We start from the raw sequence: 16,293 nt of genomic DNA on the forward strand, positions 1-16,293 counted from the left end.
GAGACAGTTATACTCCAAGAGTTTTGTTTTTCAGTTTTATATCTTACCCTTTTGTCATTTCTAGCGCTGCCCTTCGTGCCTCTTTCTGCTAAACGATGCTGTTCTTTATGTTTTGAGTTATTATTCTTCTTCACCTGACCTGCCCCACATGATGAGATTTAGCCTCGGGGTCTGAATCCAGCATTCAGAAAATAACTTTTTGTTAACAAGAAGTAACTGGATAGCATTAATTTGGTTAAACAATAATTTTCTATTTACCAAGGAGCTACTAAATAGCTTTAAATTTTAATTGAGAAAGCATATTTTCTAGGAAGAGACAAGGCAACTTAGATATGTTATTATTAGGAAACAGTACCATACTTATTGAAACAGACTTCGTTCATTCAAGCAACTGAAAGCTTTTTCTAAAATTTCTAATATGTCAAAGTAGCTGCTATGAAAATGTTATCTGTAAACATATTATTTCCAGAAATAAAATCTTGGGAATATTGTTGCTTGTTGGAAATTTGATGAGACTTAGAACCCTTGATAGCCAACCTCTGATAATTCTCACAGAGGCCACGTATATTCCAAACGTGTGTTTTGAGCCTTTTGCTTACACCTGACATACGGATACGTCTTAGTACTTTCCCATGTGGAGTGTGTTGGAGACCCAGCAGTGTCTCTTTCTTTCAGTATTCACTATTCTCTCTTGCATCCTATTCCCTTCTCTCCATAGACTGGTTGAGATTGCGGAATCCCGTTTTCCACAGTATTTTCACACTGAGGAAAAATTGCTTCTGACCAGCAGTAGAGTTCATCTCTGCCGAGAGCTCACCTGTGAGGGACTTCTACAAAGGTAGGTGGGTTTTATTTTAAATATAAAATATTTTAGTAATGCTTTGAAAGTTTTCTCCTCCCCATTTTCAGCTTCTTAGTAAAATAATTCTTATATAATGGAGTTAAAGAAATAATAATTTGTGCCTTCTTCATTCATTGTAGCTTTTTTTGAAATGTTTCTTTAAAATGGAAAAAAAATCAGTGAATATTTTAGAATCTAAGTGGTTTATTTATTATAAGTTGTTTTGTTAGTGAACTACCTGTAAATGTGGCAGCTTAGAACAGCAAATATGTATTTTCTGGGGAGTGAGCATCTGGAAGTGGCTCAGCTGCTCCTGCTTTGCTTGTTGTCCAGGACTGCCGTTGTTTTGTTGACCAGTCGGCTGGTATGCCTATTCCCAAGCTCACTCGTGCACCATTGGAAGGCGTCCTTTCTTTACGTATGGAAAGTGTAGTCTTTCATCCCCACTGTCTGGAATAAGAGCATCGCCATTTTGTCATGAGCACTTGTCACATAGACCAACTCTTGTGTAGTATGGGAGGGCATCTATGTAGAAATTCATAAAAAGATAGGACACACCAGGATGGGGGAATAAGAGGAGGCCATTTTAGAGACTGGCTACACAAGTAGCTTTCCTGTAAAATTACAGCTTTTGTAGTATTGTAGGGCAACATGAAAACACTGTCGCTATTTCCAGAACAATGCAATGTGATAGGAGTGCTGAACTAAGTTATGTGTGCTGCATTTACAACCATCACTGTAACTCAGGGAAGTGTGTGTGTGTGTGTGTGTGTGTGTGTGTGTGTATACACATGAGTGCATGAGCAAGTGCATGTGTGTTACTGGGCTTGAACCTAGGGCCTCATGTGTGTCAGGCAAGTGCTGAGCTGCATCTCAGCACTTTTTTTTTTTTATGTAAAGATTTATTTTATTTATATGAGTACACTGTAGCTGTTTCCAGACACACCAGAAGAGGACATCAGATCTCTTTACAGATGGTTATGAGCCACCATGTGGTTGCTGGGAATTGAACTCATGACCTTTGGAAGAGCAGTCATTGCTCTTATCCACTGAGCCATCTCTCCAGCCCCTCTCAGCACTTTTTAAAGTTTTTATTTTGATAACGTACAGACTATGTTATCCAGTATGGTTTTGAACAACTCCCACTGTAGCCCAGTTTAGCCTTGACCTTGCAAACTTCTTTCTTTAGTTTCCTGAGTAATGAGGGCTACAGATCTCTGTTACCAGAGCTGGCTAAACTGTTATTTTAAAGCTGATTAACCCTTTCAGCATGGTGGTGGTGTTGTTTTCGGTTTATTTATTTTGAATTTTATGAGTGTGAGTATTTACCTGCATGCTTGTGTGTATACCACTTATATGTCTGGTGCCCTTGGAGGTTGGAAGAGTGGGTGGGGTCCCCTGGAACTAGAGTTACCAATGGCCGTGAACCCTCATGTACTTGCTGGAAACCAAACCCTGGTCCTTTGCAAGAGAAGCAGGTATTCCTAACCATTGAGCCGTCTGTCTCTCCAGCCCCTTCACTTTTTAAAGTCATGTCTTTGAAGTGACTTGCAGATCTTCAGGGTTAGGCCTGCCTGCCCCTTCACTTTTTAAAGTCACGTCTTTGAAGTGACTTGCAGATCTTCAAGGTTAGTCCTGCCTGCTTTCCTGAGTTCTAACTCCAAAAGCATGGCTGTCCTCTCCCCACCTCTGTCTCTGACCTGGAGAACAACCAGAGTCCTAAGCGTGTTTGCTCTCAACCTCCAGGCTGCCTCGCTGTTTGCTCTAACGCCCTCTTCCCCTCACAGATGTTTGCAGACCTCCATTACACTCTAAGCCTTCACTGGCTCCCTCCTCCCAGCAGCTGCCAGGATTTACAGCTTGCCCAACTTGTGTTTGGCTTTTCTCTCAAACCCTAATACAGTGTTCTTCTATTTTCCTTCTGAAAAGAAAAATAAAAAAAAGAGATGGTGTCTTACACTTGTTTGTTATTTTACAAATTCTACTTTCACAGGCTTGAGTGTTTGGAGGAAGAGATCATTTCGAAAGGAGTTAAGCTTGTGATTGTTGACTCCATTGCTTCTGTGGTCAGAAAGGAGTTTGACCCGCAGCTTCAAGGCAACATCAAAGAAAGGAACAAGTTCTTGGGCAAAGGAGCGTCCTTACTGAAGTACCTGGCGGGGGAGTTTTCAATCCCAGTAAGTGTCCCTTTTCCTTCTTTTCTCTTAAGGTCATGACCTTACAGTATGGAATGATCTACTTAGGGAAGACTAAACATCTGACTTCTAAAGTTTGATTGCTATGGCAAGGAACTGCTTTCGTCAGTCACCCTCTCTGCTGGTTATTTCCCCTTTTATAACATGACCCCGGACAGACTTAAGTGCTTCTGACGGTTCCCACCGTCCCTTCCTTTATTCCTTCTCACTGGTTACTCACTCCGTGTGTTCTGTGTCACGTCTGTCATGCTGAGATTACTATTAAGTGGGACAACTCGCAGAGCGGCCTGGCTCTGTTTCTGCAAACTTTCTTTGCAGCGACGGTGTATCCTGTAGATTTTGTAACTTAGATCTTTTAGGCTCTGTTCGTAGGTTACCCTGTTCAGTGCTGTTTTGGTTTGTTTCCAATGGGCAGAGGTCAACCATTAATGGAAACGGCACAGAGAATACCTTAAAAGAGCTGTTGGGATGGTTTTCTGTGGTGGGTATTGTGATCAGGAAATCTGAGGGGAGATTATTAGGGTTGGAGATGCACAGCAGACAACACGGAAATGTATATTAAGTTACACCCCACTCTGCTACATGTGGGAGGGCTGTACTTGTTCTGCAGCCTCAGGGACATTGGGTATTACTATGTTTGCTTTTATTTCTTCCAGACAGCATCCTGCTGTCCAGCCCGAGCGTCCTCCCCACGGGCCCTCTTGCTTTTTGCCTTAGTGCTAGGGTTACAGGTATGGGTTACCACACTCTTCCAGGCTTTTTAGTTTTAGCCATGTTCCCACCCAGACAAGGAAATTCCTTAACCTGACATAAAATTTGCTTGAGACTTCATGGTTCTTAATTGTTTTGGAGAAATTAAGATCTCGTGTCTTTATTTCATAAAGAATATATACAAATTACGTGAGTCACCATGCAGCCTTTCATTTGTAAAGCCAAGTGAGAAGTCGGAGAAAGTTCACATACATACACATTCTACATATTTTCATGCCTCTAAAATTTATAGTTTGAATTAAAATCAGCTATTACAAAGTTTATCTTGAGAACTACTTAAAATGATATATTTGAATTGTTCCTGGTCAAGTAGAATAGAAAAATTTAAAGAATTTTTTTGAAGAGATACTTAATAGAAATTTAAGATGAGTTGCTTACTTATTTTTACTAACTTACAGTGTTGCTTGACCTAAGCCTCTGCAAAATGTGAAAAGTAACCTTTTAAAAGTTGTTTTCCTTTTTAAACAGCAATTATAGGCTGATGTTTTGCATTTCACTAAGATAGTTTATCTTTCTGAGTAAGGAAAAAAAAAACTCTACTCTTTTTTTTTTGTGTGTGTGTTTTTAGTAGAGCTCTCTGAAACAACAGGTGTCCGGTGTCTGAGAAGAGCTGGGCAGGGTTGTGATCTGGTGTATGCGCTGTTATTTGTCTGTCCCTGATCCGGATGCTCCTCCCTAGGCTCAGTGCTCCCAGCACAACCAATATCTTATGGAGTTAGGAGGTGCAACCGCCTTTAATCCTAGGAAGTAGAGGCAGGAGTGTGTCCTGTGCGTACAAGGCAAGCCTGGCCTAAATAGTGACTTCCAGGCCAGCCAAGGCTAGATGGTGAGACGCTTGTCAAAAATCAATCAATCAATCAATCAATCAATCAATAGTAAATAGGAGGGAATATAGGAATCTGATGGTGTTTTTGTATTACTTCAAGGCACCGACTCCCATCCCTACTATTTATGAAATTTTTACTAAAGCAAGAATTTTATAATTCAAATTATTTTGCCTTGTTATTAGACTAGCTCTGAGTAGCCTAAGCTATCTCACATCAAAGAATTACCCACTTAAAGAAAGGAATGCTTTACATTTTGTATTTTGCTGAAAATTCATTTTTATGGTTTATAAAACTTTCATTTGTTTTTATATTTTACCACTTTTGTTTGTTTTGTTTTAAATCAAGTAATCCATGACTAGCACTGTTTGTGAAGCTGGCATTTGCTTGGTTCATAAGTTCAAAGTTTCCTTTCCTTTTAGAAATTATTTTATATTTTGTGTTTTTCATAATATTTAAAAATTTTAATGTTTAGATTTTTTTTCTAAGAAGCATGAGGTTTTTTTTTTTATGTTTTTCTTGATCAAATTTAGTCTTTAAAGTGGCACTGTTCACTGCTTTCTGGGCAGCCTTTTTCTGATTGGTGTGCTATTAATGTGGTTACTGTCATCAACCTTTGAGCAGAGAGACTCTGGAGTTCAAGTGTGTGGCGGGGTTCTATAGCCTGCTATTCTTTGTCAAGGTCAAGAGCCTTGACTGCTTCCATGTTAGCATCTACACGTCTTTGGGAACAAAAGCAAGTGTTGGGTGAATGGCTGTTTTCCCTTATTCCAACCATGTATCCTACACTTATAGATATTCTCGTGAACCCCCATTGCTGACTCCAGGGTTGTTACCACAGGAGTATGATAGGTAGGAATAACCCTTCCTGACAAAGGATACTTATGAAATACTCAGGTGTACTGTGTTTGTAATCAACATAATGCTGCATAAATGATTATGCTCATTTAATGTTATAGATAATTACTGTGAGGTTTTATGTTTATAATATGCACATGTTTTATGCATATGTGTTTATAATATGTGTATATTATGCTTATATATTTATGCATATAATAACATATATGCTATAGCTTCTTTTGGTTTTAACATCCTTGCTGTATAGTTAATGTGATTACTCAGGTTTTCTCTTGTCTTTTGAGCTACCAGGAAACCTTTTGTTTGGGAAGGATGACATCATTTGAGCTTCATGTGGACATGAATGTGCTTATATTTTAATTCTGTCATGGCTCTTGTCTACATTAGTCACTGACCATCAAAGAGATTCTAAGTGACATCACTTTACTGGAAACACACATATTATTATGTTATGGAGAATTCGAGTTATAAAATTAAACATTCTCAGGGGAGAATTTTATAGACTTGAATACATTAAGACTGTGGTTTGAGAAACACAGTTGCAGAAGTCTGGTGGAATCTTTCCCTCCAATGCTTTAGAGATTTTAGGAGTGTGCTGCTGTGGGGCAGAACTTTTGTCTTTAAAGCATACTCACTCTAGTAGTGTTGATCCTTGTCTTAGGGTTTCATTGCTGTGAAGGGACAACTTGACCAAGGCAACTCTTATAAAGGAGAACATTTAATGAGGTCTAGCTTCCAGGTTCAGAGGTTCAGTCCATTGCAGTCATGGCAGGAAGCATGGCAGTGTGCAGGCCGACTTGGTGCTGGAAGAGCTGAGAGTTCTGTATCTTGGTCCGAAGGCAGCCAGGAGGAGGGTCTCTTCCCTACTGGGTGGAGCCTGAGCATAGGAATCCTCAAACCCAACCCATACAATGACACACTTTCTCCATCAAGGCCACACCTTCTAATAGCACCACTCCTAGGGTGAAGCATTCAAACATGAACCTATGGGAGACATACCTATTCTCATCGCCACAGTTCTGAAACTGTTTCCAGATGGTTAGTGGAAATAATATGAGGAGAGTTTAGATGTTGCTTTCTAAAGTCAGCGGTGACTGTGGCTGTGCCGCCCATTCACTGCCCCTTCTATTTACCGTCCAAGTGAAGTCGTAATGTCACACTGCGAAGTCTCCATCAGAGTAAGCTAATAGGACATGCTCTTGAAGAGTAATTATTACATGGCTCACAATAGTCCCCTCCCATTCATTTTTTCTTTTTACATATAATACTGAAAGTAGGAATAGCTTTTATTTCACCTGTAGTTGCTGTAATCCAGATTATTCTAAGACATGACTGTAGCCATTTTTCCTGTGGTTGTCCTCTGTGTTCTTTGTCATGTGCTTGTTGGGAATATGCATGGCTCTCATAGACTGTTCATCAAGGTTTCTTTTGAAATAGTAATATCCATTTTTATGTTTAAGCCTTTAGAAAAGTGAATGAAAATATGTGTTGTACTTCTTATTTTACCATTTAAAGGCATTCAGATAATTAACAAGAAGAAACTGTTTTTGTCTTAAGTGAAGAAAATACAGTAAGATTAGCCTTTTTATTATTTGAAAAGGGAATGAATTTTTTCCCTCAATTTAATCTGACCCAATTTTATATGGTCCAGAATTTATCTTTTCTTTTAACTGTCCCATCATGCAAGGTGGGCTTCATCTTTAAGATCATACCTTATCATTGACACTAATAAATACTAAAAAATATAAACCAATAGGGGAGTTCATTAAAATATTAAGATTTTATTAATTGCAAAATTTTCATCTTGTGCTTCTGACTTGTGACATAGGTTTATATGCCTTCTTATGAATGTTCAGAGCTTACGTTTTTGGAGAGTCTTATGAAGTTGCTCATTGAGATAGAAATCACAGATCCTTAACACTGGAGTCAGAGTTTGCACTGTGTATCGTTATCGTGTGACTTCTCTGAAAATCTGGTCTTTTGGGTTCAGTCTGACCATTCCCATGAGTCACTGGGAGCAAATACCCTGAACTCCGAGGTGAGGAGGGCTCACCAAGGTGTGGGGCTTTCTGTTCGCCTACACCGTGATCTCTCAACCTATCTACTTTCTCTCCATGGACTCACTATGCACTCACTGTGTAGTAAGCCTTTATTTCATTAGCTAGTGAAATCCTAGAATACTTCACTTTCATCCTAGAACACTTCACCTTTTCTGATGTGGCAAACTTTGTTTTTATTGTTAACTAAAGTCAGAAGCTAGAAACACATACAGGTTAATGAATAGGTGGTTGGCAAGGCAGCATTGGTGTCTGAAGGGTGATCCAGCATGTGGTGCTGGGATGCATCAGGTAGCCCAGGAATATACTCACTGTGAGGAAAGGGTTAACTTAGTTGGCTTGGGTCACTCAGATTTCCAGAAAAAACTTCCCTTAGGGCCTGACTCTTGGCCTGGGTCCTGGGAGATGACCTCTGAGCCCTGGGAATATTCTACCTACTAAGTATTTTTGTGTGCACGAGGGTTGAGGGCACAGGTATCAGTTTGATGACAGTTTATGCATACAAGTGTGGTTGTGGTGAGCGTTGATTTTGCTCTGGGGACTGGAGTCTAATTAGCTGAGGTCATTTAAGTAGGTGTGGCATACCTCCTGATTGACCTCTAATAACAATCTGGACCCTAACAATTGAGCCAAGTTTCCTGATTAAAACCACTTTGCACATGTTGTCCTGAGTCACGGTGGAGACCCTTAAGCTCCACTGGGAGAGGACAGTGAGGGTGTCTAGTGGTTTCTCTGCACTTTGTCACACTTTTCTTTGCTGATTCCACCTGTCTCTGTCCCTTAAAAGTCATAACTGAGGGAAGGGATGGGAAAGATGGGGAGAGAGAAGAAAGCATAGCTGTAACATCTTTTCTGAGCTTATGCTTTTAAAACTGTTTTTTTTTATTGTGTATTGATAGTTTATAATTTCTTGTATTGATGGGATCCAAAGTGATGTTGTGGTAGTTTTAATGGTAACTGCTTAAGCCCGGCAAAGTTTAGCCAATAGTGTTCCCATGGGCTCGATTCATTAGTTTTGATGATTGAGCTGTCATGTACTGAGTAAGAGTAGGAGGAGCTGGGAGAAGAGAACTCTGTATTCTCTTGCAACTTTATGGTGAATCTAAAATTACTGCAAAATAAACAGTTTTTAAAAAGGAGGTAAAGTGGGTGATTGCCTTTGTCATAGCCGGCCGACAGACTCATAATGACATCGTACTGGTTGTGTCTGGAGAAGGGGATGTGCATTGGCGATACTGGCTTGACTCCCTTTGGCCATCTGCTTCTATAGATATTATCTACTACCTCATTATTTTTAACACTCTTCTTCATCTTTCAACGAATTCTCCTGGTTCCGTCTTCGTAATAAACTCAGTGTCTGGTTACTTCCACCATCTCGGTCCTACCTCCCTGGGCTATGGGAGTGCAGCACTGGCTTTGGATTTAGATGTTGGCTTGGCAGATAGTCCACTCTTGCTAAAATTTATCCTGGCTCTGACCTTAGTTATCCTGTTCAAAAATGGGTACAATCTCTGACTTTTCTGGCTGTGGGGAGTAAGTGAGGCTGTCTGTAATGTTCTTTACACAATGTGTGGTGCACTCTGTGAAAGGCAGCCTTTAGTTGTTAATTTTAGCAGTTACCTCATTCCCAATGCTTTGTATATTTTCTACCTTAATATTTTTGCAGTATTAAAACCACAAGAACAGATTGTGCTGTCCTCTTCATTGTCCCTTCCTCAGTGTTGTTGATAGATACTAATGCTGCCTGAAGCCTCTTTTACCTCATAACTCCTATTGTTTTGTATCTCAGACTTTCTTCCTCTTTCCCCTTTTATTTAATTCAATGTAAACTTAAATTTTTTCCCAACTATACTTTAAATAAAGGATCTTAAATGCTTTAGCCTCCCTTCTAGCCTACCACCCACCAGAGGTAGTGGAAGAGAAAGGTTATTGGGATATGGGGAAAGTGGACTTGTTTAGAAATGGTTCTTTGGAATCCCTTCTGCATTGCCAGCAGTTCAGTTCACAGGATTCTCCAGAGATAGCTCGATCCACTCGAAAATACTTCATGAATACATCAGCAGTCTAGTTCAGTACTGTTGGGATAGCAAACACGAATCAGCAGCGGCCTCAGCCGAGTTGGCATGAGTCAGCACGAGGGATACCAGGAGAAGTCCTCTGCTGTGCCTCTCTCAACAAAGTAAAAAGGTCAGTGAAGACTCGAGACAAAAAGCGTTGCAAAGCTACTGCCTTTCTCAGTCTGTTGAGTCCTATTTATATTCCCTCTAGATATCATGTGTCCTCCATGGGTCTCACCTCACCACATGTCTTGCACATGAGTCTGTCTTAGCAAAACTCTATATGAGTTTATATCAGCTGACATCACCCTGCCAATCAGCCTGAGTCTGTGGAAACATCGAGAAACTGCCAGAACACCACCAGGAATTTTTTGGTGCATTTCTCTCTATGGAGTCCCGACAAATGGAGCTCAATAATGCAATGTAAGGCGAACCAACGCATGCATGTTGTTAGCGAAGAATCCTTCATCACACATCTGTCCTTTCACATGCTTACTTTAGCAAAACATCCTTTCTTCTGTGTCTACCTCAGGAAAATGTTTCTCCACATGTTTGTCCAAGCAAAACACCATCTGACACAACTGACTTGCCAAAGAAACCTTAAGCTTCCATTTCAATTTCAATTCTGCTCTCAGTAATGTCCAAAGCTCTATGCTAGGCACATGAGGTCATACAGATGAATAAAACACCATGTCTGTCCTTAAGGCTTCTGTAAATAAGTCAACTGTAGAGACGAATCACGCCCTGTGGTATAGTACAGGATAGAATGAGTATCTTGTCTACTGTTCTTTTTCTGTCTAACTGATGAGTAACTATCATGGCACCTCCATTTCTGTCATTGGTGCTACTGACTACACAGAAAAGAATAATGGGAGCGCCTAAACTTCCAGTTTCTAGTTAAACCCCGACCTTTACTGTCTCTCGGAAAGAGTGCTTTTTGGAGTTTGGGAGTTGTTCAGCTGATGAACACAGTGTAATTTAAAGTTGTTTTGCTGAGAAGAGGTTATAAGTGAAAGCAAATTGCAGCCCTGGTGGTCAGTGTTCCCCTACACTTATTACCGAGTCCCCTGTGTGCTCTCTGCTTTCCAGTTGAAGATCCCAAGCTTGTGGCTGAATGGCAACCTTTAGTTTTCCACTGGGGACAGGGATACAGTGAAACGAGGCCATCTACCCAAGGTAGTGAGTAATGTTACTTGCCGCTTGTAGCATGGTTTTTATTCAGTATCTCTGGTTTGCTTCTGACTTTCCTGTATAGATAATGGTCTGATACACATCGGTGCAGTGTGACTTTCTCCCAGTGTATCTCTGACCACATCTTTTGCTCAGAAGCACGGTGTGGTATCGTATAATTAAAGTACCAGATTATAAGCTTTATAAGAACAGAGAACTTACATGTTGTGTCGCCAGGTGCATCCTTTGTAGCAAGGTCAGACCATGTGTTGATTGATTACATTCTTGCTAAGGTACTCAGGAACATTCTCCCTTCTGGCTTTTGCATAGGCTTCCTATCTTGCCTTTTCCTATGCATGTGGACTGCTGGTCTACCTCTGCTTTCTAGCTGGTCCCACTTTCCATTGTGCTACAAACACCATGAACTTCTATTTGGAACTTATGTGATTCCTTTGCCTTTCAGTATCATTTAACTTTTGTATGTCTATGTCTAGGCCCCCCAGTTATATCATAAAGCCCCCCCCCCCCCAAACAAGAGCATATAATCTCCATATCTACCTTTCTTGAAAAATGTCTCATCTTAAGTAGGTATCCAATACATTCTTGTAGGCCATTTTATACTTTTTAGTCATACAATTTCTGAAGTGTATATTTAATTAAATGCTTATTAAGTCCCTATGCCATTTAAAGGTCACTCTGGCACTGCTTCTAAAGTGTGCAAAACCACCTGGAAACCAGGACTTGCTGTCTCTATACTTCTTGTTTACAATTGAACCTCGAGGTTTGCTGAAGGTTGGAAAGCTTGGTGCCTCTAATTCCTGGAGCCACTCAAAGTCCTGTGAGAGATCATCAGCTCCTATTTTATATAAAAAGCGATACCGTGAGAATTCAGCATCAGTGCTCTGTACAGAGTGCTACCATATGCCTCACATAGAAATCTGACTCCTAAAACGTGGGCAACAAAATAATGTCAAATGGGACTATATCAAACTAAAAGACTTCTGCACAGCAAGTAGATAGTCATCAATGAGAGTAAAAACCAAACTGTAGAATGGGGAAACATTCATAAATCATGGATGCGACAAAGGGTTAGTATCCACAAGATATAAAGAAATCCTACATCTCAGTAGCACAACCTGGACAACAGCAAAAAGCAAGCCGAGTAAAAAAACTGGGCTAAAATAAGCTGAATAGATATTCCTCAACAGACGTACATAGCCCAGTGTGGTGGTACATGCCTGTAATCCTAGCGCTTGGGAGGCTAAGGTAGGAAGATTTCAAGTTTTTCACTGCAGCATCATCCCCCAAAACCAAGACATGGGTGCAATCTAAATGTTCAGTCACATATTAATGGATAAAGGAAATTCAGTATATACATGCAGTGGATATTCAACCTTCAAAAGAAATCTTACATTTTGTGTAACATGAATGAATGTGGATAATGCTATACTATATTAAGTAAGCCAAGTGTAGAACACATACTATGTGATGCCCTTTACATATGGAATCTAAAATAGTCAAACTCCTAGAAACAGAAAAGTGATTGCTAGGGCCCTGAGGGATGGGGAAACAGGGAGATATTTGTCAAAGTGAAAACTTCCAGATACTTACTAGAAATGACTCAGTCTTGGAGCTGTGTACATAACACAGTGTCTGAATTAGCGACATGGTTTTAGATATTTTAAAAGTTGCTATGGGGTCAATCTTATGTTCTTATCACATACACAGCAAATGTGTGTGTGTGTGTGTGTGTGTGTGTGTGTGTGTGTGTGTGTGAATCTAGAAGCTATCAAGTGTATTGAGTGCAATAATTGTAGAAATAGTTTCATGAGAATACATAACAGTTGTGCTCTAAAAGATTTCTTCCAATCTTAGACACTTTAAAGTGGAGCATATTAAAAGTTACATTTGAATAATTTATTTATTCTCTTTTTGCCTTGTGTTATTAAATTTGTGTGTGTGTGTGTGTGTACAGTGTATGCACTCATGTGATAATGGTGCACACAGCTATGTGCATGCACACAGGACAGAGGGGGATATGGGATATATTGTTTTTTTACTCTCTGCCTTATTCTCTTGAGACAGCCTCTAACAATTCTCTTGTTCCCTTTCCTGCTATGAAGTGGGGTTACCGGCAAGTGTGTGACCACACTCTGCTTTTATATGGGTTCTAGGGATTCAAACTCAGGGCACCATGTTGCTCAGCAAGAGCTCTTATCTGCTGAGCCATCTCATACATCTATTTATCTGTCTGTCTGTCTGTCTGTCTATCATCTATCTATCTATCTATCTATCTATCTATCAATCAATCAGTCAATCATCTATCCATCTATGTTTTGTGCTGGGGGTTGAACCCATATTGTACATGCTAAGCTAGTATCTCATCACTGAGCTACATCTCTAGTTCATGCTCTATGCTTTTCTTTGATAGTGAAAGAGATAATCTTAACAATTTCATATTTCTGTATTCTCATTTTGATTCTCTGAATGTTGATTCACTGTCTATTGGGAAATTCTATATTGGATTTCGGTGTTCTTAAAACTGAAAAGGCAGATGTGTATACTAACTTAAATCCTGTGATAAATATATTGTCTGAAAATAATGTCTAAACACTTTGACTTTAAGCCTTTCACTTCTATGGTGTTGACTTTGTTCACTTTGACTTTTAAGACGCTTCACTTATATGGTGTTGTCACAGGTAGCCAACAAAGTGGCCTACTTATGAATTTAACTTAAAGCTCCTACGGGCTTAAAACAGAAGGTAATTCTTTCTAGAAATCATGCCCCAAAGACTTTTTCCTGTACATATAAGCCTTATTTATGAGGAATGGATAGTTACAACCTGAACTGGATAAGTGATGCTCATAGTATAAGGATAAAAGAATGGTATCATTGATTAGGGTGGGCTGATGATGGACTGAGTTATCTTCCCAGCCTAAAGCATACTGTTTTAGGCCTTATTGTATAGTGTGAAGTTCTTTTTGTGCTTCTAGTTTGTTACTCTGTGTGATCCTTGGCTTAGCCTACTGGAACTTCCTGTAACACGGGACTGGGCTGTTTTGTGGTTTTGGAAGTAGCAGTTCTTCGTTCAGCAGTACAGCTTTCTTCTCACTTTCTGCTTCCAGGCTCTGGGAACCACATTTTGAAGGTTAAACATTTCATATCAACATCTTGATACGGTAGAAGTGATCGAGAATTGCAGGGATCAAAAGATAAGTTTTTCTGTAGCAGATGTGTTATACCTGGCTGCATGACCCTGCTTTAGTCAGCTCTCTTTTCTGATACTTGGTGTCCTGTACTGTAGGAAGGGACTAAAGTTCTCTCTCACAATGCTTAATGTTATTATTAATAATATCAGTAGAGACATCATAATTTAATATATTGCTGGATTACTAAATTTTAATTTTTTCAGTTTAGGAATTATATAATTTACACGAAGATATGTTTACATATTGTTGTTTTAAATGAGTAAAAATATTATGTGCATGTGAGTGTTCTGCCATAGGTTTATGTGCATCATGGGTTTGCAGGCTGCTGTGGAGGCCAGAAGAGGGTGTTGAGACTAAAAGTTAGAGGTGGTTGTGAGCTGCCTGATGTGGATGCTGGGAACCACGCCTGGTCCTTTGTAAAAGCAGTCCATTCTTTTAACCTCTGAGCCATCTCTCTAGGTTCTAAGTTTTAGATTCTGAAACACCATAGCATTAATTGGTAGTTTTATTACTGTTTAAACTTGAATTAGTGGTTATGTTATGGTTTGGATATGATTGTACCACTAGGCTTCATGAGGTGGCAGCTTGGTCCCCGTTTAGTGTCGTTACAATGGTAGGAATTTGTAAGAGGTAGGTCTAAGGGAGAGCCTTAGATCAGTGGGAGTGTGCCCTTTGAAGTGATCCTCTGAAGAGTGACTTGTAAGAGTAAGACCAGCCTCTGCCTTGTTCTCTGACATCTTGGCTGGCAGTGTGATCTCTGCCTCTCACATACACCTGCACTGTGATAACATCTGCCGTAAAGCTTCACCAAAGCTCAGCGCTGAGCAGCTGCTGATAGGATGCCCTTCCATGTCTAGTTCTGTGAGCTAACAACATCTTCTTTTTTCTGTTCCTTTCTTTGCTTCTTTCTGTGGAGGTCAGAAGAGGGTGCTAGACCATCTTTAGGCCACAGGGAATATGAGCTGCCCTAGTCCTGGGACCTGAACTCAGGTCTCCTGGAAGAACAAGTGCTCTCACCTCTGAACCTTCTCTCCCACTCTTTTTCATTCTGTTTTTGAGGCAGGTTTCACTGTGTAGCCCTGGCTGGCCTAGAACTCACTATGTAGGCTAAGCTGTCTTCAGGTTTGTGGCAGTCTTCCTGCCCCTGGATCCTGATGTCTGGAATTAGAGTCATGAACCATCATTCTTGGTACTATTTATTTTCTTTAAAAAGATACTCTGCCTCAGATTTTGTTTTTTAAGATGGCAATAGACTAGTATGGGCTGTTTTCAGCTTTAGTTACTTGAATGATGGATTAGACTTTCCTAAACTTAGAGAATGTACTTAATGAATTTTATTTAGTTTTGAAGTATTTTATGACTAGTATTAATATTTCTAAAAAACAACTTGTAAGTAATAGTTATGAATGATTTCTAGTGTCATTTTTTGAAGGCTGTAATAGGTTTTCTTTCTGCGAAGACTGAGTAAGGTTGCCATCTAGTAATAACTCAGTGTGGTTATTTAAAAATAAATATTTAACATTTATGTTTATAGAGTACTCTGCGATTTTTAATTAGCCCGAACCGGTGTTTATCTCTGCAAATGTCTGGCAAGTGCCTTGTGCAGCATCTGTTCTGTGCTCCTTGTTAACGGACTCACGACTTGTTCTTCTTTGTCCTTTGTCTTTTGTGCACTTTCCAGCTTGTGTCAGGGAAGCTTATCCCATGTTCATGTTGAGCTGATTTGTCCAAAGATCACCTTACTGCTCTTACCAACCAACAGTTCACACAGGAGCTGATGATCTAATTCCAGGGTGCCAGAAATTTTTTAAAGCTTCTGGTAATTTTTCTCGTTCTTGACTGAAATCTGATGAACACTACTTTCTTTCCTAGAACATGTCTAAGGGTATGTGACCACTAAATCCTTGCTGACATTACTGGAAAGTCTTATTTCTGGTTTTGTATATACATTTTTAAAAGAAAATTTAAAAGAATTATATCTATCTATCTATCTATCTATCTATGTATCATCTATCTATCTACTATCTATCTATCTATCTATCATCTATCTGTTTGTGTGTGTGTGTGTGTGTGTGTGTGTGTGTATGTATGTATGTATACTGGTGCCTCTAGGGGCCTGTAGGGGACATTGTATCCCTTAGAGATGGGATTTCAGGCATTTGTGAACTGCCTGATGTGGGTGCTGGAATCTGAACTCCAGCCCTCTCATAACGGAGTAAGTGCTCTTAACCTCTGAGCAATGTGTCCAGCCCCTATATTTACATTGATCTGTGTATTTTCTTGTGGTTCAGTTCTTGGGATTGACATTGT

General features: G+C 39.8%; 1 protein-coding gene across 2 annotated transcripts in view; it reads left to right on the forward strand.

The window, feature by feature from the left end:
* Rad51b (RAD51 paralog B) overlaps positions 1 to 16,293 on the forward strand; it is a 520,188-nt gene that overhangs the window by 33,338 nt on the left and 470,557 nt on the right. For both annotated transcript variants that reach the window (XM_029484370.2, XM_029484371.2), the window contains exons 6-7: positions 719 to 838; positions 2,835 to 3,018. In XM_029484370.2, coding sequence (XP_029340230.1) covers positions 719 to 838; positions 2,835 to 3,018 — 304 coding nt within the window. The remainder of the gene's footprint in view (positions 1 to 718; positions 839 to 2,834; positions 3,019 to 16,293) is intronic.

This window comes from Mus caroli, unplaced genomic scaffold (assembly GCF_978045245.1).
Source record: "Mus caroli unplaced genomic scaffold, Mus_caroli_1 scaffold_14, whole genome shotgun sequence".
Taxonomy (NCBI): Eukaryota; Metazoa; Chordata; class Mammalia; order Rodentia; family Muridae; genus Mus; species Mus caroli.